Consider the following 25,568-nt stretch of genomic DNA (forward strand, 5'->3'; position numbering starts at 1 on the left):
AGTCAAGACAGCTAGACAAGCTGATTATGAACTTCGGTCGAATATTCTCTCCATTCCCAGGACAAACAGATGTCCTGTTCCACCATATCCACACTGAACCCGGCCAGAAGGTGCATATCCGCCCTTACAGGATTCCTGAGGCTCGCCGAGTCATCGCTAAGAACGAGGTAAGGGAGATGTTGAGGATGGGTGTGATCGAGCCATCGACGAGTGAGTGGTCCAGTCCCATAGTCCTGGTCCCCAAATCCGATGGTAGTATGAGACTCTGCAACGATTTTAGGGCCGTGAATGCCATCTCTACATTCGATGCGTATCCCATGCCCCGCGTGGATGAATTCTTGGAGCGCTTAGGAAAGGCCAAGTTCATCACCACCCTGGATTTGACGAAGGGATATTGGCAAGTGCCGGTGGCTCCGGAGGATCGCCCAAAGACTGCCTTCGCCACACCAGAGGGGCTTTTCCAGTATGTGAGGATGCCCTTCGGACTGCATGGTGCCGCTGCAACTTTCCAACGCCTCATGGATGCCATTCTACGGCCCCATCAAGAGTATGCAGCGGCGTACATAGACGATGTGGTTATCCACAGCGAGGACTGGGATAGTCACCTCCTGCGGTTACGGGCGGTGCTCGTGAGTTTGGAAGCCACAGGGTTGACGGCCAATCCAAATAAATGCTGCCTGGGTCTGTCCGAAGCGGAATACCTGGGGTACACCGTGGGGAATGGGAAAATACGCCCACAGGCAGAGAAGACCAGGGCAATTCGAGACTGGCCGCGACCCCGGACCAAGCGGGACGTTCGGGCCTTCTTAGGGATAACGGGATATTATCGCCGTTTTATCCCGGGATATGCAACCATTGCCAATCCCCTCACAAACCTCATCAAGAAAAACTTGCCAAACCAGGTAGAGTGGAACGACGAGACGGAAGAGGCCTTTCAATCGCTAAAAGATGGCCTGTGTTCTGATCCCGTCCTACAGGCTCCGGACTTCTCACAAGAGTTCATTGTGCAGGTCGACGCCTCGGATACAGGGCTCGGGGCCGTACTAGCTCAGGGTAAAGGCGAAGCAGAGAAGCCGATTCTCTTCATAAGTAGGAAGCTCAGCGATCCGGAACAGAGGTATGCTACCGTAGAGAAAGAGGCCTTAGCCATTAAGTGGGCTCTTGATTATCTCCGGTACTACCTACTGGGTCGGAGGTTTGCTTTAGTTACGGACCATGCGCCCCTCACGTGGATGGCTGGTAAGAGGAACAATAACAACAGAATAGCCAGATGGTTTTTGTCTTTACAACCATTCGCTTTCCATGTCATCCACAGGGCCGGATCGAGGAACGGGAATGCAGACGCGCTGTCCCGACGCGACCAAGACGGTGCGTCTGGCGCCCGACCCTCCGGTTCGGTCCTGAGGGGGAAGGTATGTGGAAGGACCACCAGAGGGCAGGCTGAGCTCACGGATGGTAGCCCAACAAGGCATGGGAGACAGGTGAACCAGAGGCAATTAAGCACAGCTGACACTACTAATGAGATATTCTCCTTCCCCTATAAGAGAGAGTATGGAACCAGCAAGAGGGGAAACTATCTCTGGAAGATGGCCACCGAGACAGAGGAGCTATCTAGGAAGAACCATTAAGACGGTGACAATGTCGTGACTTTTTGTTGTAATTTAAAGACAATCATATTGTGTTCCTGTTTTGCTCTGGAGAAGAAGATATATGTTTTGTTCCTTTGGAGAGTTTCATTGATTCTGTTGGAGTGTTTGTGTTGTCCAAATGCCCTCAATATAGAACTTTGTTCAATCAAGAAAACCTACTCCTGACTCGTTTGTTCCACCTTCCCGCTTTAGAGTGACGCCCAATTACTTGGTCCGCTCACACATTATTACAAATAAAATAAAATAAATCGTCTGATTAATCGGTATTGGCTTTTTTTGGTCCTCCAATAATCGGTATCGGTATCGGCGTTGAAAAAGTGCCCGTCAGTATCTGGATAATATGTGTGAAAAATTTTATATTCTATGTGATATCAACAGAAAGGTATATTTTCTGGGTGATTTAAATATTGACTGGATCACATCAAGCTGCCCACTCAGGAAAAACTTCAAACTGTAACCAGTGCCTGCAACCTGGTTCAGGTTGTCAGTCAACCTACCAGGGTAGTTACAAATACCACAGGAATTAAATCATCAACATGTATTGATCACATTTTTACTAATGCTGCAGACATTAGCTTTAAAGCAGTATCCAAATCCATAGGAGGCAGGGATCACAATATAATAGCCATATCTAGGAAAACCAAAGTTCCAAAGGCTGGGCCTAATATAGTGTATAAGAGGTCAAACAATACTTTTTGTAGTGATTCATATGTTGATGATGTAAAATCAGTAGTTTATGAAACTACTTATTCCAGTTACTAATAAGCACACAATCATTAAGAAAATTACTGTTGTCATGTTCCTGACCTGTTTTCTGTTGTTTGGTTGTGTTTATTGGTCAGGGCGTGAGTTTTGGGTGGGCAGTCTATGTTTTCTGTTTCTATGTTGGTTTTGGGTTGCCTGGTATGGCTCTCAATTAGAGGCAGGTATTTGACGTTTCCTCTAATTGAGAGTCATATTAAGGTAGGTTGTTCTCACTGTTTCTTTGTGGGTGATTGTCTCCTGTGTCAGTGTCTGTATGTTACGCCACACGGGACTGTTCCAGTTTTTGTTAGTTCGTTCGTTTTATGTAGTCTGTTTTCCTGGTTCATGCGTTCTTCACGTTGTATGTAAGTTTGTATCCAGGTCTGTCTACATTCGTTTATTTGTTTTGTAATTATTCAAGTGTTCGTCGTGTTCTTCAGTTTTGTTTATTAAATCATTATGTATTCACAACCCGCTGCAGTTTGGTCGAATCACTACTCCTCCTCTTCGTATGAAGAGGAGGAGGAAGCCCGTTACAACTGTAAAGACGGTTAAATCCCCTTGGATTGATGAGGAATTGAAAAATTGAATGAAAGAAAGGGATGAGGCAAAAGGTATGGCAAATAAGTCTGGCAACCCAACTGATTGGCAAACGTACTGCAAATTAAGAAATCATGTGACTAAATAAAAATGTATATATATATACTATGAAGCAAAGATCAATTATATAAAGAATGACAGTAAAAAGCTTGGCTAGTTCATCACAAAGCCCTCTGATATTGCCAACTACTTTAATGACTTTTTCATTGGCAAAACAAGCAAACTTCGGGGTGACATGCCAGCAACAAATGCTGACACTAAGTATATCGGACCAAATTATGAAAGACAGTGTGAAAGTCAGTGTAGAAGAGGTGAAAAAATAATTTTTGTCTATCAACAATGACAAACCTCCGGGGTCTGACAATCTGGATGGAAAATGACTGAGGATAATAGTGGACGAAATAGGCACTCCTATTTGCCACATCTTCAATTTAAGCCTACTACAAAGTGTGTGCCCTCAGGCCTGGAGGGACGCTAAAGTCATTCCGCTACCCAAGAATAGTAAAGCCTCCTTTACTGGCACAAATAGCCAACCAATTAGCCTGTTACCAACCCTTAGTAAACTTCTGGAAAAAATGGTGTTTGACCAGATACAATGCTATTTCACAGTCAGGAATTCCCCAGGGTAGCTGTTTAGGCCCCTTGCTTTTCTCAATTTTTACTAACGACATGCCACTGCCTTTGAGTAAAGCTAGAGTGTCAATGTATGCGGATGACTCAACACTATACACGTCAGCTACTACAGTGACTGAAATGACTGCAACACTTAACACAGAGCTGCAGTTAGTTTCAGAGTGAGTGGCAAGGAATAAGTTAGCCCTAAATATTTCTAAAACTAAAAGCATTTTATTTGGGACAAAACATTCACTAAACCCTAAAGCTCAACTAAATCTTGTAATAAATAAATGTGGAAATTGATCAAGTTAAGATGACTAAACTCCTTGGAGTAACCCTAGATTGTAAACTGTCATGGTCAAAGTATATTGATATAGTAGTAGCTAAGATGAGGAGAAGTCTGTCCATAATAAAGTGATGCTCTACCTTCTTACCAACACTATTAACAAGGTTGGTCCTACAGGCTCTAGTTTTGGCGAACCTGGACTACTGTTCAGTCATGTGGTCAGGTGCCAAAAAAAGGACTAAGGAAAATTGCAATTGGCTCAGAACAGGGCAGCACGGCTAGCCCATGGATGTACACAGAGCTAATATTAATAATATGAATGTCAATCTCTCCTGGCTCAAAGTGGAGGAGAGATTGACTTCATCACTACTTGTATTTATGAGGTATTGACATGTTGAATGCACCGAGCTGTCTGTCTAAACTCCTGGCACACAGCTCGGACACCCATGCATACCCCACAAGACATGCCATAAGAGGTCTTTTCACAGTCCCCAAGTCCAGAACAGACTATGAGAGGCACACAGTACTACATAGAGCCATGACTACATGGAACTCGATTCCACATCAAGTAACTGATGCAAGCAGTGTTCTAGAACAGTGTTCTACAGTACTATGCATCTTTATAGAGAAACAGTGTTCTACAGTACTATGCATCATTATAGAGAAACAGTGTTCTACATCTTCATAGAGAAACAGTGTTCTACATCTTCATAGAGAAACAGTGTTCTACATCTTCATAGAGAAACAGTGTTCTACATCATTATAGAGAAACAGTGTTCTACATCTTTATAGAGAAACAGTGTTCTACATCATTATAGAGAAACAGTGTTCTACATCTTCATAGAGAAACAGTGTTCTACATCTTCATAGAGAAACAGTGTTCTACATCTTCATAGAGAAACAGTGTTCTACATCTTTATAGAGAAACAGTGTTCTACATCTTTATAGAGAAACAGTGTTCTACATCTTTATAGAGAAACAGTGTTCTACATCTTTATAGAGAAACAGTGTTCTACATCTTTATAGAGAAACAGTGTTCTATATCTTCATAGAGAAACAGTGTTCTACATCTTCATAGAGAAACAGTGTTCTACATCTTCATAGAGAAACAGTGTTCTACATCTTTATAGAGAAACAGTGTTCTACATCTTTATAGAGAAACAGTGTTCTACATCTTCATAGAGAAACAGTGTTCTATATCTTCATAGAGAAACAGTGTTCTACATCTTCATAGAGAAACAGTGTTCTATATCTTCATAGAGAAACAGTGTTCTACATCTTCATAGAGAAACAGTGTTCTACATCTTCATAGAGAAACAGTGTTCTACATCTTTATAGAGAAACAGTGTTCTACATCTTTATAGAGAAACAGTGTTCTACATCATTATAGAGAAACAGTGTTCTACATCTTTATAGAGAAACAGTGTTCTACATCTTTATAGAGAAACAGTGTTCTACATCATTATAGAGAAACAGTGTTCTACATCTTTATAGAGAAACAGTGTTCTACATCATTATAGAGAAACAGTGTTCTACATCTTTATAGAGAAACAGTGTTCTACATCTTCATAGAGAAACAGTGTTCTACATCATTATAGAGAAACAGTGTTCTACATCTTTATAGAGAAACAGTGTTCTACATCATTATAGAGAAACAGTGTTCTACATCATTATAGAGAAACAGTGTTCTACATCTTTATAGAGAAACAGTGTTCTACATCTTTATAGAGAAACAGTGTTCTACAGTACTATGCATCATTATAGAGAAACAGTGTTCTACATTTTCATAGAGAAACAGTGTTCTACATCTTCATAGAGAAACAGTGTTCTACATCTTCATAGAGAAAGTGTTCTACATCTTCATAGAGAAACAGTGTTCTACAGTACTATGCATCATTATAGAGAAACAGTGTTCTACATCTTCATAGAGAAACAGTGTTCTACAGTACTATGCATCATTATAGAGAAACAGTGTTCTACATCTTCATAGAGAAACAGTGTTCTACATCTTCATAGAGAAACAGTGTTCTACATCTTTATAGAGAAACAGTGTTCTACATCTTCATAGAGAAACAGTGTTCTACATCTTCATAGAGAAACAGTGTTCTACATCTTTATAGAGAAACAGTGTTCTACATCTTCATAGAGAAACAGTGTTCTACATCTTCATAGAGAAACAGTGTTCTACAGTACTATGCATCATTATAGAGAAACAGTGTTCTACATCTTTATAGAGAAACAGTGTTCTACATCTTCATAGAGAAACAGTGTTCTACATCTTTATAGAGAAACAGTGTTCTACATCTTCATAGAGAAACAGTGTTCTACATCTTTATAGAGAAACAGTGTTCTACATCTTCATAGAGAAACAGTGTTCTACATCTTTATAGAGAAACAGTGTTCTACATCTTCATAGAGAAACAGTGTTCTACAGTACTATGCATCATTATAGAGAAACAGTGTTCTACATCTTCATAGAGAAACAGTGTTCTACAGTACTATGCATCATTATAGAGAAACAGTGTTCTACATCTTCATAGAGAAACAGTGTTCTACAGTACTATGCATCTTCATAGAGAAACAGTGTTCTACAGTACTATGCATCTTCATAGAGAAACAGTGTTCTACAGTACTATGCATCTTCATAGAGAAACAGTGTTCTACAGTACTATGCATCTTTATAGAGAAACAGTGTTCTACATCTTCATAGAGAAACAGTGTTCTACATCTTCATAGAGAAACAGTGTTCTACAGTACTATGCATCTTCATAGAGAAACAGTGTTCTACATCTTTATAGAGAAACAGTGTTCTACATCTTTATAGAGAAACAGTGTTCTACATCTTTATAGAGAAACAGTGTTGTACAGTACTATGCATCATTATAGAGAAACAGTGTTCTACATCATTATAGAGAAACAGTGTTCTACATCTTTAAAGAAAGACAGACAGAGAGAGAAAGAATAGAAAGAGAGAGAGACAGAGAGAATAGAAAGAGAGGGAGAGACAAAGAGAGGGATATAGAAAGAGAGATACACAGTTGAAGTTGGAAGTTAACATACACCTTAACCAAATACATTTAAACTCAGTTTTTCACAATTCCTGACAATCCTAATTGTCTTAATCCTAATAAAAAATTCCCTGTCTTAGGATCACCACTTTATTTTAAAAATGTGAAATGTCAGAATAATACTAGAGTGATTTATTTCAGCTTTCATTTCTTTCATCACATTCCCAGTGGGTCAGAAGTTTACATACACTCAATTAGTATTTGGTAGCATTGCCTTTAAATTGTATAACTTGGGTCAAATGTTTCGGGTAGCCTTCCACAAGCTTCCCACAATAAGTTGGGTGAATTTTGGCCCATTCCTCCTGACAGAGCTGGTGTAACTGAGTCAGGTTTGTAGGCCTCCATGCTCGCACACGCTTTTTCAGTTCTGCCTACAGATTTTCTATAGGACTGAGGTCAGGGCATTGTGATGGCCACTCCAATACCTTGACTCTGTTGTCCTTAAGCCATTTTGCTACAACTTTGGAAGTACGCTTGGGGTCATTGTCCATTTGGAAGACCCATTTGCGACCAAGCTTTAACTTCCTGACTGATGTCTTGAGATGCTGCTTCAATATATCCACATAATTTTCCTTCGTCATGATGCCATCTATTTTGTGAAATGCACCAGTCCCTCATGCAGAAAAGCACCCCCACAACATGATGCTGCCACCCCCGTGCTTCACGGTTGGGATGGTGTTCTTCGGCTTGCAAGCGTCCCCCTTTTTCCTCCAAACATAACGATGGTCATTATGGCCAAACAGTTCTATTTTTGTTTCATCAGACCAGAGGACATTTCTCCATAAAGTACGATCTTTGTCCCCATGTGCAGTTGCAAACCGTAGTCTAGCTTTTTATGGCGGTTTTGGAGCAGTGGCTTCTTCCTTGCTGAGTGGCCTTTCAGGTTATGTCGATATTGGACTCATTTTACTGTGGATATAGATACTTTTGTACCTGTTTCCTCCAGCATCTCCACAAGGTCCTTTGCTGTTGTTCTGAGATTGATTTGCACTTTTCATACCAAAGTACGTTCATCTCCAGGAGACAGAACACATCTCCTTCCTGAGCGGTATGGCAGCTGCGTGGTCCCATGGCGTTTATACTTGCGTACTATTGTTTGTACAGTTGAACGTGGTACCTTCAGGTGTTTGGAAATTGCTCCCAGGGATGAACCAGACTTGTGGATGTCTACAGTTTTCTTTCTGAGGTTTTAGCTGATTTCTTTTGATTTTCCCATTATGTCAAGCAAAGAGGCACTGAGTTTGAAGGTAGACCTTGAAATACATCCACAGGTACACCTCAAATTAACTCAAATAATGTGAATTAGCCTATCAGAAGGTTTAATAAGCCATGACATCATTTTATGGAATTTTCCAAGCTGTTTAAAGGCACAGCCAACTTAGTGTATGTAAACTTCTGACCCACTGGAATTGTGATACAGTGAATTATAAGTGAAATAATCTGTCTGTAAACCATCTTTTGAAAAATAACTTTTGTCATGCACAAATTAGATGTCCTAACCGACTTGCCAAAACTATAGTTTGTTAACAAGAAATTTGTGGAGAGGTTGAAAATGACCTCAGACTTCAACTGTAGAAAGAGAGAGATAGAGAGGGAGAGACAAAGAGAGGGATAGAAAGAGACAGGGAGAGACAAAGAGAGAGATTAACTGGGATTATGAGAATGAGTTTGTGGACGGGGTGAGGAGACAGCTCAGTAGGGAGGCAGGTGGGGGGCTGATATATATATATACAGGTAATCCCTCGTTTATCGCGGGGGTTACGTTCCGAAAATGACCCGCGATAAGTGAAATCCGCGAAATAGAAAACTTTTTTTTTTTTTTACAATTAGCAACTATTACATGTATACAAATACAGTGACTCACGTGTAGGCCGTTTCACTGCTCTTCAGAGCGTTTCGTCGACATTATGGGTTTAGGAGATGTTCGAAATTACAAGATAATTTGGCCAACTTAATGTAAATTTGCCAAGCTGTTTTATGTACGTACACATAACTGCACGAGACGACAAAATGATAGCACAATTCGTAGCATGTTTTGATACAAGAAGAGGGAGTGAGTTTTTAGCGAATCAGAATGCAGAGCACAATGCACCAAAAAAAAAAAAATGCATTATGAAATAGCGAATCCGCGATAAGTGAACCGCGAAGTGGCGAGGGATCACTGTATATATATATATATATATATATATATATATATATATATATATATATATATGTGTGTGTGTGTGTGTGTGTGTGTGTGTGTGTGTGCGTGCGTGCGTGCGTGCGTGCGTGCGTGCGTGCGTGCGTGCGTGCGTGCGTGAGACCAGGCGTTGACTCCTGATGCCTGGGTCCTACACACTCTCTATGTCAAAGCTGATCCCTAAAGCCATCCACCACTTGTCTCCCAGCGTCTATGAAAGGAAGAACTAGAAAACTTTTCTCAACATGTCCACCTCCCAGAAAAGTCAACAACATCAGGAAATTGTCTGGAGCAGTAAAGATACACCGGGATTGCAGTGCCTAGGGAGTAAGGGAGATACTGTCCTATCCTAAGGCTAATGTGATGTATCATGTCATGTGGAGTGCTTCTCACCTGGTTGTCAGAGACATTGACAAACAGTAAATTATGTTAAGTAGTGCTTATCACAGCTATGTGAAAAGGTCTGTTTGCACCCAGTTAACCTAGAGTGGAGTGAAATATGGTTTGGACATTGGGCTGACAATGAATGACTTACATTAAATTGTTTTCAATTACTAATTGACCCCAATTCTGGTGGAATAGCCTATGTGTTGATCTGAACACGTCCTGGTTGTCATGCACAAACCCTCTCAACACTCATCTAAACCTTCCCTGTAACCTCTGTTAACAATCCCCAATCAATGGTACACCTGTTTTTTAAGTTCCTCCCCACGGGAGTGCAGCTCGGTACACCTGTTTAACAGTCCCCCAAACACATTGTGTGGTCGTTGAGTTGATAAGAGAAGTTACTTCTAAACGCTGATCTCAAGTCAGTTTTTTCCCTTTCCTTGAGGTTAAGGTTAGGGGTTAGGACTGGGGGAGGGCAAAGTCAGAGATCTGTTGAATGCGGTTGAATGCTCCTGGTATGCCCACAGTGGAGCTGAGCACTGACATATTTCAGGGATTAACTCACTGTTCAAAATGAGTGCTGCTTCTACTGTCATCACTGCTGCTGCTGAACAACACACAGCAGGGCCTGCACACACAATCCATCACAAACAATTACAGCAAACCATTTCCTCTGTAATGGCAATGCAGAGGACGGAGAGATAGAAAGAGATCAAGGAACGGGGGAAGGAAGAGAAAGAAAATTATAGAATAATAATTCATATTTATAGAATAATAAACAACACATTTCCTAAACTGGTTCAATTCTGACCAAAAGAAGTAGATGAGGAAGTTGTAGTTGAAGAAGTAGTAGATGAAGAAGTAGTACACGAAGAAGTAATAGTTCTTTTTTTATTAGCTTTATTTAACTAGGCAAGTCAGTTAAGACCAAATTCTTATTACTAATGACAGCCTAGGAACAGTGGGTTAACTGCCTTGTTCAGGGGCAGAACAACACATTTTTACCTTGTCAGCTCGGAGATTCGATCTAACAACCTTTTGGTTACTGGCCCAACGCTCTAACCACTAGGCTACCTGCCGCCGCCTACTATGAAGTAGTAGTTGAAGAAGTAGTAGCTTATGAAGTATCAGATGAAGAAGAACTAGAGGAAGAAGCACATCGGCAGGGACTGGGAAACTGGTCAGAATTGAAGGAATGATGGATGGCGCTAAATACAGGGAAATTCTTGAGGGAAACCTGTTTCAGTCTTCTAGAGATTTGAGACACCTTCCAGCAGGACCCTAGGCATACTGCTAAAGCAACACTTAAGTGGATTAAGGGGAAACATTTAACGGTCTTGGAATGGCCTAGTCAAAGCTCAGACCTCAATCCAATTGAGAATCTGTTGTATGATTTAAAGATTGCTGTACACCAGCGGAACCCATCCAACTTGAAGGAGCTGGAGCAGTTTTGCCTTGAAGAATGTGCAAAAATCCCAATGGCTAGATGTGCCAAGCTTATAGAGACATACCCCAATAGACTTGCAGCTGTAAATGCTGCAAAAGGTGTCTCTACAAATTATTGGCTTTGTGGGGGTGTCATGCCCTGGCCATAGAGAGGCTTTTATTCTCTATTTTGGTTAGGCCAGGGTGTGACTAAGGTGGGCATTCTAGTTTCTTTATTTCTATGTTTGTGTGGTTCCCAATCAGAGGCAGCTGTCTATTGTTGTCTCTGATTGGGGATCATATATAAGTTGTCCTTTTCCGTTGGGTTTTGTGGGTAGTTATTTTCTGTTTAGCTGTTTTTGTTGCCTGACAGAACTGTGCGCTTTAATTTGTTCTACTTTGTTATTTTGTTGCGGTGTTCAGGTTATTAAATATCATGAACGCCTACCACGCTGCTCCTTCTTCATCCGACGAGTGCCGTTACAGGGGGTGAATAGTTATGCACGCTCAAGTTTTCAGTTGTTTATCTTATTTCTTGTTTGTCTGACAATAAGAAATATTTTGCTTCTTCAAAATGGTAAACACGTTGTGTTAAAATGGCGCCGGAAGAAACGGCAGCAGTTTTACGGGCGCCCAACCAATTGTGCTATTATGTGTTTTTTCCACGTTATTTGTAACTGATTTTGTACATAATGTTTCTGCAACCGTATCTTTTGGCAAAAAAGAGCTTCTGGATATCAGGACAGCGATCACTCACCTCGGGTTAGACACAAAGTAGTAGATGAAGAAGTAGTAGTTATGAAGTAGTAGATGAAGAAGTAGAGGATTATGAAGTAGTACACAAAGAAGTAGTAGATCAAGAAGTAGTAGATTATGATGTAAAATATTAAGAAGTAGTAGATGAAGAAGTAGTACACAGAGTAGTAGAGGAAGAAGTAGTAGTTTATGAAGTTGTACACGAAGTAGTAGATGAAAAAGTAGTAGTTGAAGAAGTAGTAGAGGATGAAGTACTAGATTATGATGTAAAAGATGAAGAAGTAGTAGCTGATGAAGTAGTAGATAAAGAAGTAGTACACAAAGAAGTAGTAGATTAAATATTAGATCAAAAAGTAGTAGTTGATGAAGTAGTAGTGGATGACGTAGTAAAGGATTAAGTAGTACATGAAGAAGTAGAAGATGAAGAATTAGTAGTTGATGAAGTAGTAGCGGATGAAGTAGTAGATGAAGAAGTAGTAGAAGATGAAGAAGTAGTAGATGAAGAAATAGTAAATGAAGAAGTAGTAGTTGAATGAGTAGAAAAAATTAAATTTAATAAAAATGTATTGGTAACATACATATGGTTAGCAGATGTTAATGCGAGTGTAGCGAAATGCTTGTGCTTCTAGTTCTGACAGAGCAGTAATATCTAACAAGCTGAAGTAGTAGATGAAGAAGTAGTAGGTGAAGTAGTAGTAGCAGTAATATCTAACAAGCTGAAGTAGTAGATGAAGAAGAAGTAGAAGAAGAAGTAGGGTACTGCTAGTTCGGGCAGTTTGTGCCTGTCCTACCTATAGGGCATGGAGCATTTCTAGGGAACACGTGGTAGTTCAACACTCAAAAGTGTGGTCACACATACAAGTACACCGGCACATCCACATTTTATGTGCCTGACTGATGCACCAAACAATTGGGCCAACAGGTTCAGACAGGTTTGTTTACTTTGTTGATCATTTCTAAAAACAGAATGGCTCCATAATCAGCCCGTTCAGATCTAAGCAACTTTATTGTGCAGAAAAAAATAATTGTTCCCATTCTCTAGGGTTTATAAAAAGAAAGAATGGTGTTACAAGACCATCAAACACGATGTGGCCCCCTAGTTCTCCTCTACGATACTCAAGTAAGGATGGAATCCCACCAGAGGTTCAGAGAGAGCTCTCCCCCTGGCTCTCACACTCTCTCTTACTCCATCACACATGCTCACTCTCCGTTTCTGCCTCTGCCGCTCTTTCGCGCTCTGTCACACACACACATTCACACTGGAGTTAAGTCAAATTCAATGAGGCTAGCAATGAGACAGGAAGGGTAGAAAAGCTACGAAGCCTGGGGCTAGCAATGAAACAGGAGTGGGAGAGAGGCAGAGAGAGGCTACGAAGTCTGGGCTAGCATAGAGACAGGAGGGGGAGAGAGGCTACGAAGCCTGGGGCTAGCAATGAGACAGGAGGGGGATAGAGGCTATGAGGCCTGGGGCTAGCAATGCGACAGGAGGGGGAGAGAGGATACGAAGCCTGGGGCTAGCAATGAGATAGGAGGGGGTGAGGGAAAGAGAGAGGCTACGAAGCCTGGGGCTAGCATAGAGACAGGAGGGGGATAGAGGCTACGAGGCCTTGGGCTAGCAATGAGACAGAAGGGGGAGAGAGGATACGAAGCCTGGGGCTAGCATAGAGACAGGAGGGGGATAGAGGCTACGAGGCCTTGGGCTAGCAATGAGACAGAAGGGGGAGAGAGGATACGAAGCCTGGGGCTAGCAATGAGATAGGAGGGGGTGATGGAAAGAGAGAGGCTACGAAGCCTGGGGCTAGCATAGAGACAGGAGTGGGAGAGAGGATACGAAGCCTGGGGCTAGCAATGAGACAGGACGGGGATAGAGGCTATGAGGCCTGGGGCTAGCAATGAGACAGGAGGGGGAGAGAGGATACGAAGCCTGGGGCTAGCAATTAGATAGGAGGGGGTGAGGGAAAGAGAGAGGCTACGAAGCCTGGGGCTAGCATAGAGACAGGAGGGGGGGGGGGCTACGAAGCCTGGGGCTAGCAATGAGACAGGAGGGGGAGAGAGGCAGAGAGAGGCATACGAAGTCTGGGCTAGCATAGAGACAGGAGGGGGGGGGGGGGCTACGGAGCCTGGGGCTAGCAATGAGACAGGAGGGGGAGAGAGGCTACGAGGCCTGGGGCTAGCAATGAGACAGGAGGGGGAGAGAGGATACGAAGCCTGGGGCTAGCATAGAGACAGGAGGGGGAGAGAGGCAGAGAGAGGCATACGAAGTCTGGGCTAGCATAGAGACGGGGGGGGGGGCTACGAAGCCTGGGGCTAGCAATGAGACAGGATGTGGAGAGAGACAGAGAGAGGCTACGAAGCCTGTGGCTAGCATAGAGACAGGAGGGGGATAGATGCAGCTGCTGTCTGAGGATAAGGCAGACACAGGAGGCGCCCAGACAAAGAGGCCTGCCCAGGCTGACACCTACTGTTTCACCCCCACCCTCATAACACTCAGCCACTGAAGTTTACACAGCCGGACAATCTCACGCTTCACTCTCCCTATTACCAACTCTGCTGGACTGACTGCCTTGACTGAAAGCAAATGAAGATGTTTTACACAGCTATTGTTGACTAAAACGGTATGGAATTTATTAGCTCAAATACACTTCTCATTGTCTTGGATAGTCTACAATCAAAGCCATACTATACCAACTCCTGCTCAAGCCTCCTAATTAACAAGTTCTAACAGTCACAGAAACTCACAAAGGCCCAGAGAGAGAGAGAGAGCGAGAGAGCGAGAGAGCGAGAGCGAGAGCGAGAGCGAGAGAGAGAGTACTATGTCTGTGCAGGCATACACCTCTGCATCTTAGACTGCATGTCTACACGTTCCTACCAGGGTACAAGTTCAGACAGATTCTTCGAGGAGTAATCATTGGCAAGCCTTCTAAATTAGGCAACATGCTTTGCATTAATCATGACAGTAATCATGAGGCCCACCTATGAGGAGCTGCACATAAACAAGGAGCAAGGAGAGATGTAAGGAAAGGACACAAGGAGAGATGGAAAGAAAGGACACAAGGAGCAAGGAGAGATGAAAGGAAAGGACACCGAGAGCATGGAGAGATGGAAAGAAAGGACACAAGGAGAAAGGAGAGATGGAAGGAAAGGACACCGAGAGCATGGAGAGATGGAAAGAAAGGACACAAGGAGAAAGGAGAGATGGAAGGAAAGGACACAGAGAGCAATGCTGTTTAGGTCAGAGCAGGACAACAGTCTCTCCATCTGGAATACATACACAATGCTTAGCACTTACCAACACCCCTAAACTGACATTTTGCTCCCAGGGATGCAATCTCCAAACTACCTAGAAGTGAAAATGAGCGGGAGGGTAAGCTAAGGACAGAACTCCTTCAGCCCAGTCCAGCCAGCCGAGAACAGAGCGTCCGTAGAGCTATGAACCAAGCACACCCTCCTGAGACATGCAAGGCGATGACAGAGCCTGATCAATCAACGTCAGCACAGAACATTCCCAGCCCGACAAGTCAAACAGACAGAAACTCTATTGCCCTGAGCTTCCCCAGACCGTCAACGAGCTGCATACCTTCTCCTCCACCCCACAATAGACCTGATAGTCTAATCAATAATCCAAGCTCCCGCCTACCTCAGACACACTGTCGAGAGTGAACCTGTATGTCAGCATTTCCTTGTACTGTGTACCATGTGTATCCTGTGCATGTGACAAATATACTGGACAACAAAGACAAGAGATTCCTCTTCAGCCTGTACTGTATGTGAAAGCTGTCTGCCAGAAGAGTACAGGCCAGGATCACAGAGCACACCTATCTATCCACCTGCCACGCCAAGGCCAAGATAACAGAGCACACCTATCTATCCACCTGCCATGCAAAGGCCAGGATCACAGAGCACACCTATCTATCTACCTGCCACGCCAAGGCCAAGATAACAGAGCACACCTATCTATCCACCTGCCATGCCAAGGCCAAGATAACAGAGCACACCTATCTAACCACCTGCCATGCCAAGGCCAAGATAACAGAGCACACCTATCTATCCACCTGCCACGCCAAGGCCAAGATAACAGAGCACACCTATCTATCCACCTGCCATGCCAAAGGCCAGGATCACAGAGCACACCTATCTATCCATCTGCCACGCCAAGGCCAAGATAACAGAGCACACCTATCTATCCACCTGCCACGCCAAGGCCAAGATAACAGAGCACACCTATCTATCCACCTGCCATGCCAAAGGCCAGGATCACAGAGCACACCTATCTATCCACCTGGCACGCCAAGGCCAGGGTCACAGAGCACACCTATCTATCCACCTGGCACGCCAAGGCCAGGATCACAGAGCACACCTATCTATCCATCTGCCACGCCGAGGCCAGGATAACAGAGCACACTTATCTATCCACCTGCCACGCCGAGTCCAGGAGAACAGAGCCCACCTATCCATCTGCCACGCCGAGGCCAGGAGAACAGAGCCCACCTATCCATCTGCCACGCCGAGGCCAAGAGAACAGAGCCCACCTATCCATCTGCCACGCCGAGGCCAGGAGAACAGAGCCCACCTATCCATCTGCCACGCCGAGGCCAGGAGAACAGAGCCCACCTATCCATCTGCCACGCCGAGGCCAGGAGAACAGAGCCCACCTATCCATCTGCCACACCGAGGCCAGGAGAACAGAGCCCACCTTTCCATCTGCCACGCCGAGGCCAGGAGAACAGAGCACACCTATCCATCTGCCACGCCGAGGCCAGGAGAACAGAGCCCACCTATCCATCTGCCACGCCGAGGCCAGGATAACAGAACTACTCACAAGAGGAATAAAGCCACCCAGTATTTATGAAAATGTTCCTCCCTCACAGGGAAAGTGTCATAATAGCCTTTACTTTAGTGGCATACTGAGGAACAGAATTGCCTTTCAAGACAATGAATAGTCACAGTATTATTGTTAATATACCCTTTACTATAAGATGTCCATGTTATCCATCTCACCACTGATTATCAGTGGTGAGGAGTATCTAGATTATTAGATTTTTTAAAAACTTTTGTTCCTGTCTATGATTTTATAATCAGCATTGTTATCATGGACTAATATGAACAGCTCTGGAGTTCTGGATGTGGTAATCGGGTACCGGAACACATGCAGTTCAATCTCATACTGTAATGACATATTGATGAACTATGTTTTAGTGGAGGTCTTATGTTTCTATTATGTTGGGCAGTGTATGTGAAGTGATGTAGTCAGGAAAGATGCTGATATGTGGATGTCCTTGGGGACAGAACCTGTAAGGATATGTAGATGTCCACAACACTTGGCCTACTTCCCTTCAGGGAACCTCACCCTCACCCACTCTCCTGTAGTGGAAATCTTGAGGAAGGTGTGCCTATGTTGAAGGGATTCAGCCTATAGTTTTCATGCTTGGAATACAAAGGTAAAATATCCTTATCCTTCCTCATACAGAGTATGTTTACATGCACACTAATAATGCAATATTAAACTGAATTTGGCAATAGGCTGAGTATGGCATTAGTCATGTAAACACCATACTCTGCTTATCTTAATCGGCGTAAAGTCATAATCGAAGTAAGCTTAAGCTGATTAAAACAGATGAGCCCTAAATGATTAGGTTGTGTAAATGCCTTAATCAGAGTCACAGCACTGTATTTGATCTGTGCATGTGCCATCACCAGCAGAGCAAGTGTCCTTCAGCCTTTGCGCGAGTAAAGTCAGTTCGGGAAAACTGAAAGTAATGTTATGCATCTTAGAAATTGTTTTCACATACAAACTTTATATGTCCGTACTCAGAATCAAATAGGCATCACAAAAATAACATGGTCATTGGTCGCTGGGGTAGAACGTTTATTTTGATTGGCGATTTTCTGCATTTATTAAAGTCCCATCAGCTAGCCTGATTTCAGATGTGTCCATGTAAACAGGATTTTTAGGGAATAAAGCATGTAAATGTTTAAATCAAACTTTTATATTAAGCGGACTATTCACAGTAATCATATTATTGTGTGCATGTAACCGTACTCACAGACTATCATAAGGTATAACATTATCTGTCACATGATCTGTCTCATCATAATCCAAACAACATGTCAGTGTTTATTGTAGATGTGTTGGACATAGCATTTATCATCTAATTTGGTGGACGATTGTAGATTTTGTAAAACAGTCTGTCGGCACCACATGTTCATGACCCTTCATTAGGTGTAATCATGTGCTGCATGTCTTCTCAAATGAGTCTGCAGCTGCCTATCTTATAAAAGAGAGCATATGGCCCTAAGGCAACCTCATGATTCCAGTATTTATCTGGAAGGTTGTGAAAGACTTCTCTGTATGTGGACTTTTGTCCCCATTAGCATTCCATCTCAAGGGCATCATGGTTTCCAAGACATATGGAAATGACAAATCAATTGCAAGTTGTCACAGGCTCAGCAATAGCGCTCTCAAGTCATGTCTAACCTTGACACTTAACTTCTGCTATCAGAATATGAATTTGCCATTGAAATGACGGGTCTAGACGCACACAAGTCGCTTTTTGGTCTGATTGTGTTAAGATCTGGATGACCACATCAGGAGGTGGGCTGTGTTACATTGTGTGAGGATTTCTCCTCAGTCTGGATACAATCAGGCTACCGAAAGGCATGCAGCGGGTGACGCCATCAACACTACTCCCACAAGTCTCCCGGGAACTTGTGTTTTGGGACCGAGGCACCTTCTTATTATAAAGTTGGAGGAAATACGTTTCTAGAGTGAGAGGAACGTGTTTGCTGGCCTCATAAATGCTAGTCAGCTAACTAATATTTAGAAAAACGAGAGTCATGCTAACCCGTTTGCAATCCATTTAGCTTTGCTTGCTAGCTAGCGTAAACTCACCCCATTCCGTACAAATGTGCGTAACCGCAACATTCAAACGAAGCTACAAAGAAAACTAATGGAACTGTAGCGACTGTGTTGACTTCAAAATCGGGGGTGTAAACTAGGTTTCTATTCAAGCGTTGATCAACATGGTAATGGCTCTATAGTATTGGAGAAAAGTTCAAAAAACTGACACTCCGTTACATCTTGACGTGTCATGTCGTAACGTACATCACGCATAAAGCAACTTTTTCTGTCTTACAATCTTTCTCCACCAGGTGTAGCACTTCTCTCATCGTTTAAAAACAAGAAATGGAGAGTGACGGGGGTAAGGGGGGATACCTAGTCATTTTTTTCGTCATCATTGCATGCGATCATCATTCTCAAAGCCGCTGTTTACTTCTAAGATCACTTTAGCACCGCCCTAAAAACCCGATTCAAATTCGACACAAACCTTCAAATAGGTATGTAATGACACATTATATAAACTCTGTATAGTGTTTTATTTACATTTTAGAGGCGACAAGGTGATAAGTTGGACAGATCGAGTGAAAAAAGCAGTTCCCACACGACATCTGTCCTTCTCACGCATTATTTTCGCTTCCCCACCCGCCATTTTTTAAAAGACCCGAAGGAGCTCATTGCCTTCTTGAATTATGCAGAAACGGGCAGCGTGAAGGTCTCGGCATGAATTCTGTTGGAAAGGGGAGAAATTGTGCTTTACAATGGTATTGAAATTACAGTTGATCTGCAAGTATTACGTTTTTGGGGAGCTAAAATAGGGGTCAATTGTACGGACCAAGGCGATGTAAGAGTTGACACTAGTTTACGTTACATAGGTTAGCTGGCTAGTTAGCGTTGCCTATTCCACCATTTGCAGAATGCATACTGGCATTTGAATATAGTGCGGGAACACGGGAAGACAAAATGTGGATATGGTGGACACATGTAAATGTAGATGCATGACGTGTTCGGAATTCCATTATCAGAACAACAATTAGTGTGTGGGGGGGGGTCAAAATTGGTCTGCCTGTGTAAACACAGCCTTACAGGCCTACCTGCCTGGCATTCCCATTCCACATCGGATTTTAACTCACTCTTGCTTTTGACATGAAAACATGTGGCTTTTCTCAGAATGCAGGCTGCCTACATCGCAGCTGATAGGAATATTTATGACAGGATTGTAAGCACCCTCCTCTCCACCGTTCCTACGCAACAGGGTTATTTGCGCATAGATCTATCAGATCCTGGCATGATACAGGTGACCTAGAGTGCATGGAAACCAATGGTGGATGGATGCCAGCCAGTGGCTTTCGTGATGGTGATGTTAATGATAAAGGAACATTAATTCAAGGCCTAGACTGTTTTGCAAAATAGTAATGGAGACCTTGTATAATAATTGAGTCTAATCGTAAGGGCATGAGGATGCTGAGGGTGAGATGAAAACAAAACATAAAGGCATTATGCTCAAGGAACACTAAATAAAAAGGGGCCAAAGCATACCCATTCCTCGTAGTGCTTACTGCCATTCTGCAATATATCTTCGAACTGTATGATGCAGTTGGCCACGAAATCGTCATATCCAATTGGCGCGTCGTGAAACACCGACAGTTCGATTTTCCTTCCGTCATGCACCTCCGTAACGAACTCGTCGTTCCACGCAGGGCTGTTGGTTTTCTGTTTGGTGGAAGTTTGGCCCACACGCGAGTCATCCACGTTTAGTGCAATGTATGTGTCTAAGAGAAAAGTCTGGGTCTTTGGGCCGACCGCATGCCTGAGAGACCAAGCTGTCGGTTTCAAGTCCAACGCCTCACAAATCTTGATCTTCAATAACCCATTGAAAACCACCATGGCGGTGATGTAATCCTCCTCAATAGGACTTGGAACAAGAGTGGTTGTTTACAATATATTCCTTTAACCCAAACACTTCAACTGGTCATAAATCATTTGTCCTAGTTTTATGTATTGTTTGAATCCTCAAATTAAGACCACGGTTTGAATGGGTTGAGACTTGAATGTAACGGGAAAATGCTGTCCCGTCTCACTCTAGTACACACATAGCCTACCAATCGGATGCAAATCAGTCCTCCCGAAACAGTCTAGTGAGAGTAAATTGTCTCGTTTTTGCTCTCTGGCAGCCTTGGATTTCCCAATGATAATCCACATTTGGCGTTTAACCAGACAAAGCCTTTCTTTTGAATATAATAAATACACGTCTTGAGAAGCTTATATGAAGGAAAAATACGACCATGCAGCAGTTGGAATGTCAACAGCCTACCCAAACCGCAACACGACAGAGCAAAATATATCAAAACTATCCTCGGCAACTCCACTAGGCTTTGGAAACACTCGTATTCCACGGTTGGGAGAGACTGCTGCCTCCTCGCCGAGCATCTGGGATGTTTCCCAAACCGGCTACCCGACTTGTGAATTGCTCAAGCAGTGTATAGTTGCAGGTCGACTGTTGTGGTTTTCTTGATTTCTGTTCGCTCCTTATACTCCCAGGCTGTTTTCTTGCCGTTGCTGTACTTGGTTTCAGTTTGCTCCTTAAACTCCCAGGCTGTTTTCTCGTCGTTGCTGTTCTTGGTTTCTGTTCGCTCCTTATACTCCCAGGCTGTTTTCTCGCCGTTGCTGTTGTTGGTTTCCTGCACACCTCCCTTTTCTCCTCCGACCGTCTAAACACTGGTGCAGGAAATGCGCAAAACACGTCAGTTTCTTTCTCTGAGGCGCGCTGCGCCTTGTCTATGCCAGATGGGGGAGTGCAACACAACTGGCAGTGTAGGCGAGTCGACCAGGCTGGCAGGACAGAGGCGCATCCAAGGGCTCAAGTGACAGATACGGATATGATGTGCTGGAGTAGGCCTAATGATTACATCATTGTCTTTTCGGAAACATATCGGGGAGGCTCATTACTGTGTTTGATAGGTCTATCCACCGAGTAGCAAGGTTATTACTGTAACAAGCAGGGTATGTCTGGTATTTGCAACAGATGATTATCTTATACTGGCCATAACACTGACTGTCGCACCTGAATTACACCGATAGCTCTAATAATGTAAGACGTGTATCTGTTTTCCAAAACATAAAACCATATTGTAGCCGATTATTATGATCATAGGGCAATAGGTTTTGAATGACAATAATACTCACTTGTTTAGCATTTTGTTAGTCATAGGATTTGTATTTTTTTGCGACCAGATTAATAACCCATAAAACATGAAGATAGCCAACATATCTACATTTTTATTGAGCCACAAATAAAGTGTGTTTGATCCCGACAGTGCATCCCGGCTGTCTGGCCTTTAACTTCAAACGTCTCATTTATCGACCTTGACACAAGCGCAGTGCGTATATAGATAGATAGATAGATAGATAGATAGATAGATAGATAGATAGATAGATAGATAGATAGATAGACAGACAGATAGACAGACAGACAGACAGACAGACAGACAGACAGACAGGTCATGCAACGTTTGCAACCACATATCACTGAGGTTTGCTTGAAAACACCCTTCACTGTTGCATGTATTTCTGCTGGGAATGCACCACATCTACATTTGCAGTACAAATTGTTATTTTTTGGGGGTGTAAGTCTCCACCATGTGGAAAGAATAAGGTGTCTGCACAGCTAGGCTTATACATGAATAGTGGACAATCGATATCACTATGACCAATAGGCCAGGCAATAACAATATTTAGAAAACAAACTCACAGACAACAGCTGCCCCTATAAATCATTATAGTAGAATAATTATAAATCAAGCACATAATACAGATGTAGCCTGTTGCAAATGGAGTCAATAGAGTCAATATAGTCAATAGAGTCAACAGAGTCAATAGAGTTAGTAGAGTCAATAGAGTTAATAGTGTCAATATAGTTAATACGGTAGTGACAATAGGGTCAATAGAGTCAAAAGAGTCAATAGTGTAAAAAAGTCAATGTAGACAATATAGTCAACAGACTTAATATATTTAATATAGTCAATAGAGTCAATAGAGTCAATAAAGTCAATATAGTCAATAGAGTCAATAAAGTCAATAGAGTCAATAAAGTCAATATAGTCAATAGAGTCAATAGAGTCAATAAAGTCAATATAGTCAAAATAGTCAATATGGTCAATACAGTCAATATAGTCAATATAGTCAATACTGTAACGGTCCTGACCTGTTTTATGTTGTTTTTGTATGTGTTTATGGTCAGGGCGTGTGTTTTGGGTGGGCAGTCTATGTTTTGTATTTCTAGGTTGGGTTTTGTGTTCGGCCTGGTATGATTCTCAATTAGAGACAGGTGTGTATCGTTTGTCTCTAATTGAGAGTCATACTAAGGCAGCCAGGGTTTCACTGGGGTTTTGTGGGTGTTTGTTCCTGTGTCCACACATGGACGGTTGAAGGTTAGTCACGTTTGTTGTTTTGTAGTTTTGTAGTGTCTTGTTTGCTGTTTTCATTAAAAGATGGCTTATTTCCCTCAATCCGCATCTTGGTCCTATCCATGCTCCTTCTCGTCTAAGGGGGAGAACAACATTGACTGCCTTTACAGAAACACCCACCATAACAGGACCAAGCGGATTGAGGAGAGAGAAAAGGAACTAAGGCACTGGACACAGGAGGAATGGTCTTGGGAGATCATGGACGGAAAGGGACCCTGGGGAAGGGTTGGAGAGAATCGCCGCTCTCGGGAGGAGAGGAAGGCAGCCACAGCCCAGGAGCGCTGGTATGAGGAGGCAGCACATAGGAGAGGCCGGAAGCCCGAGAGGCTCACCCAAAAATTTCTTGGGGGGGGCTAAAGGGGAGTGTGGCGAAGCCGGGTTGGATACCTGAGCCAACTCCCCGGGCTTGCCGTGGAGTAAGAGGGCGTCGTACTGGTCAGACACCGTGTTATGCGGTAAAGCGCACGGTGTCCCCAGTACGCGTGCTTAGCCCAGTGCGGGCTATTCCACCTTGCCGCACTGGGAGGGCTAGGTTGGGCATCGAGCCGAGTGCCATGAAGCCGGCCCAACGTATCTGGTCTCCAGTACGTCTCCTCGGGCCGGCGTACATGGCACCAGCCTTACAGGTGGTGTCCCCGGTTCGCCTGCAGAGCCCAGTGCGGACTATTCCACCTCGCGGCACTGGCAGGGCTACGGGGACCATTCAACCTGGTAAGGTTGGGGAGGCTCGGTGCTCAAGAGCACGTGTCCTCCTTCACGGTCCGGTATATCCGGCGCCACCTTCCCACCCCAGCTCAGTACCACCAGTGCCTACACCACGCACCAGGCTTCCAGTGCATCTCCAGAGCCCTGTTCCTCTTCCACGCACTCTCCCTATGGTGCGTGTCTCCAGCCCGGTACCTCCAGTTCCGGTACCACGCACCAGGCCTAGAGTGCGCCACGAGAGTCCAGTGTGCCCAGTTCCTGTTCCCCGCACTCGCCCTGAGGTGCGTGCCCTCAGCCCGGTACCTCCAGTTCCGGTACCACGCACCAGGCCTATAGTGCGTCTCAGCCGGCCAGAGTCTGCCGTCTGCCTAGCGCCAGAGCCGTCCTGCCATGACCAGCCGGAGCCGTCCTGCCATGACCAGCCGGAGCCGTCCTGCCATGACCAGCCGGAGCCGTCCTGCCATGACCAGCCGGAGCCGTCCTGCCATGACCAGCCGGAGCCGTCCTGCCATGACCAGCCGGAGCCGTCCTGCCATGACCTGCCGGAGCCGTCCTGCCATGACCTGCCGGAGCCGTCCTGCCATGACCTGCCGGAGCCGTCCTGCCATGACCTGCCGGAGCCGTCCTGCCATGACCTGCCGGAGCCGTCCTGCCATGACCTGCCGGAGCCGTCCAGCCAGGACCTGCCGGAGCCGTCCAGCCAGGACCTGCCGGAGCCGTCCAGCCAGGACCTGCCGGAGCCGTCCAGCCAGGACCTGCCGGAGCCGTCCAGCCAGGACCTGCCGGAGCCGTCCAGCCAGGACCTGCCGGAGCCGTCCAGCCAGGACCTGCCGGAGTCCCTACGCCCGGACCTGCCGGAGTCCCTACGCCCGGACCTGCCGGAGTCCCTACGCCCGGACCTGCCGGAGTCCCTACGCCCGGACCTGCCGGAGTCCCTACGCCCGGACCTGCCGGAGTCCCTACGCCCGGACCTGCCGGAGTCCCTACGCCCGGACCTGCCGGAGTCCCTACGCCCGGACCTGCCGGAGTCCCTACGCCCGGACCTGCCGGAGTCCCTACGCCCGGACCTGCCGGAGTCCTGCCGGAGTCAAAAGACAATATAGTCAATAGAGTAAATATAGTCAATATAGACAATATAGTGAATAGTGTCAAAATAGTCAATATAGACAATATAGTCAATAGAGTCAATATAGTCAATACAATCAGTATTTTCAATATAGTCAATATGGTCAATATAGTCAATATAGACAATATAGTCAATAGAGTAAATAGAGTCAATATAGTCAATATGGTCAATAGAGTCAATAGAGTCAATACAATCAGTATTTTCAATATGGTCAATACAATCAGTATTTTCAATATGGTCAATACAGTCAATATTTTCAACATAGTCAATAGAGTCAATATATTCAACATTGTCATTAGAGTCATTAGAGTCAATAGAGTCAATAGAGTCAATAGAGTCAATAGAGTCAATAGAGTCAATAGAGTCAATAGAGTCAATATGGTCAATATTGTCAATACAGTAAAACGTTTCAATATAGTCAATAGTGTCAACATAGTCAATATAGACAACATAGTCAATAGAATCAATATTGTCAATATAGTCAATAGACTTAATAGATTTATTCGTGTCAATAGAGTCAATAGTGTCAATAGAGTCAAAAGAGTCAATACAGTAAATGGGGTCAATATAGTCAATAGAGTCAATATAGTCAATAGAGTCAATAGAGTCAATATAGTAAAACGTTTCAATATAGTCAATAGTGTCAAAATAGTCAATATAGACAACATAGTCAATAGAATCAATATAGTCAATAGACTTAATAGATTTATTAGAGTCAATATAG

General features: G+C 43.9%; 1 protein-coding gene across 3 annotated transcripts in view; it reads right to left on the bottom strand.

Moving 5' to 3' along the window:
- Positions 1-21,515, bottom strand: part of LOC129863111 (protein kinase C epsilon type) — a 267,995-nt gene extending 246,480 nt beyond the window's left edge. For all 3 annotated transcript variants that reach the window (XR_008760938.1, XR_008760937.1, XM_055935076.1), the window contains exon 1: positions 20,087-21,515. Coding sequence is in view for 1 of the 3 variants with exons in the window: in XM_055935076.1 (XP_055791051.1) it covers positions 20,087-20,434 (348 nt within the window). In the remaining 2 variants the exon portion in view is untranslated. The remainder of the gene's footprint in view (positions 1-20,086) is intronic.
- Positions 21,516-25,568: the final 4,053 nt, after the last annotated feature.

This window comes from Salvelinus fontinalis, chromosome 1 (genome assembly GCF_029448725.1).
Source record: "Salvelinus fontinalis isolate EN_2023a chromosome 1, ASM2944872v1, whole genome shotgun sequence".
NCBI lineage: Eukaryota > Metazoa > Chordata > Actinopteri > Salmoniformes > Salmonidae > Salvelinus > Salvelinus fontinalis.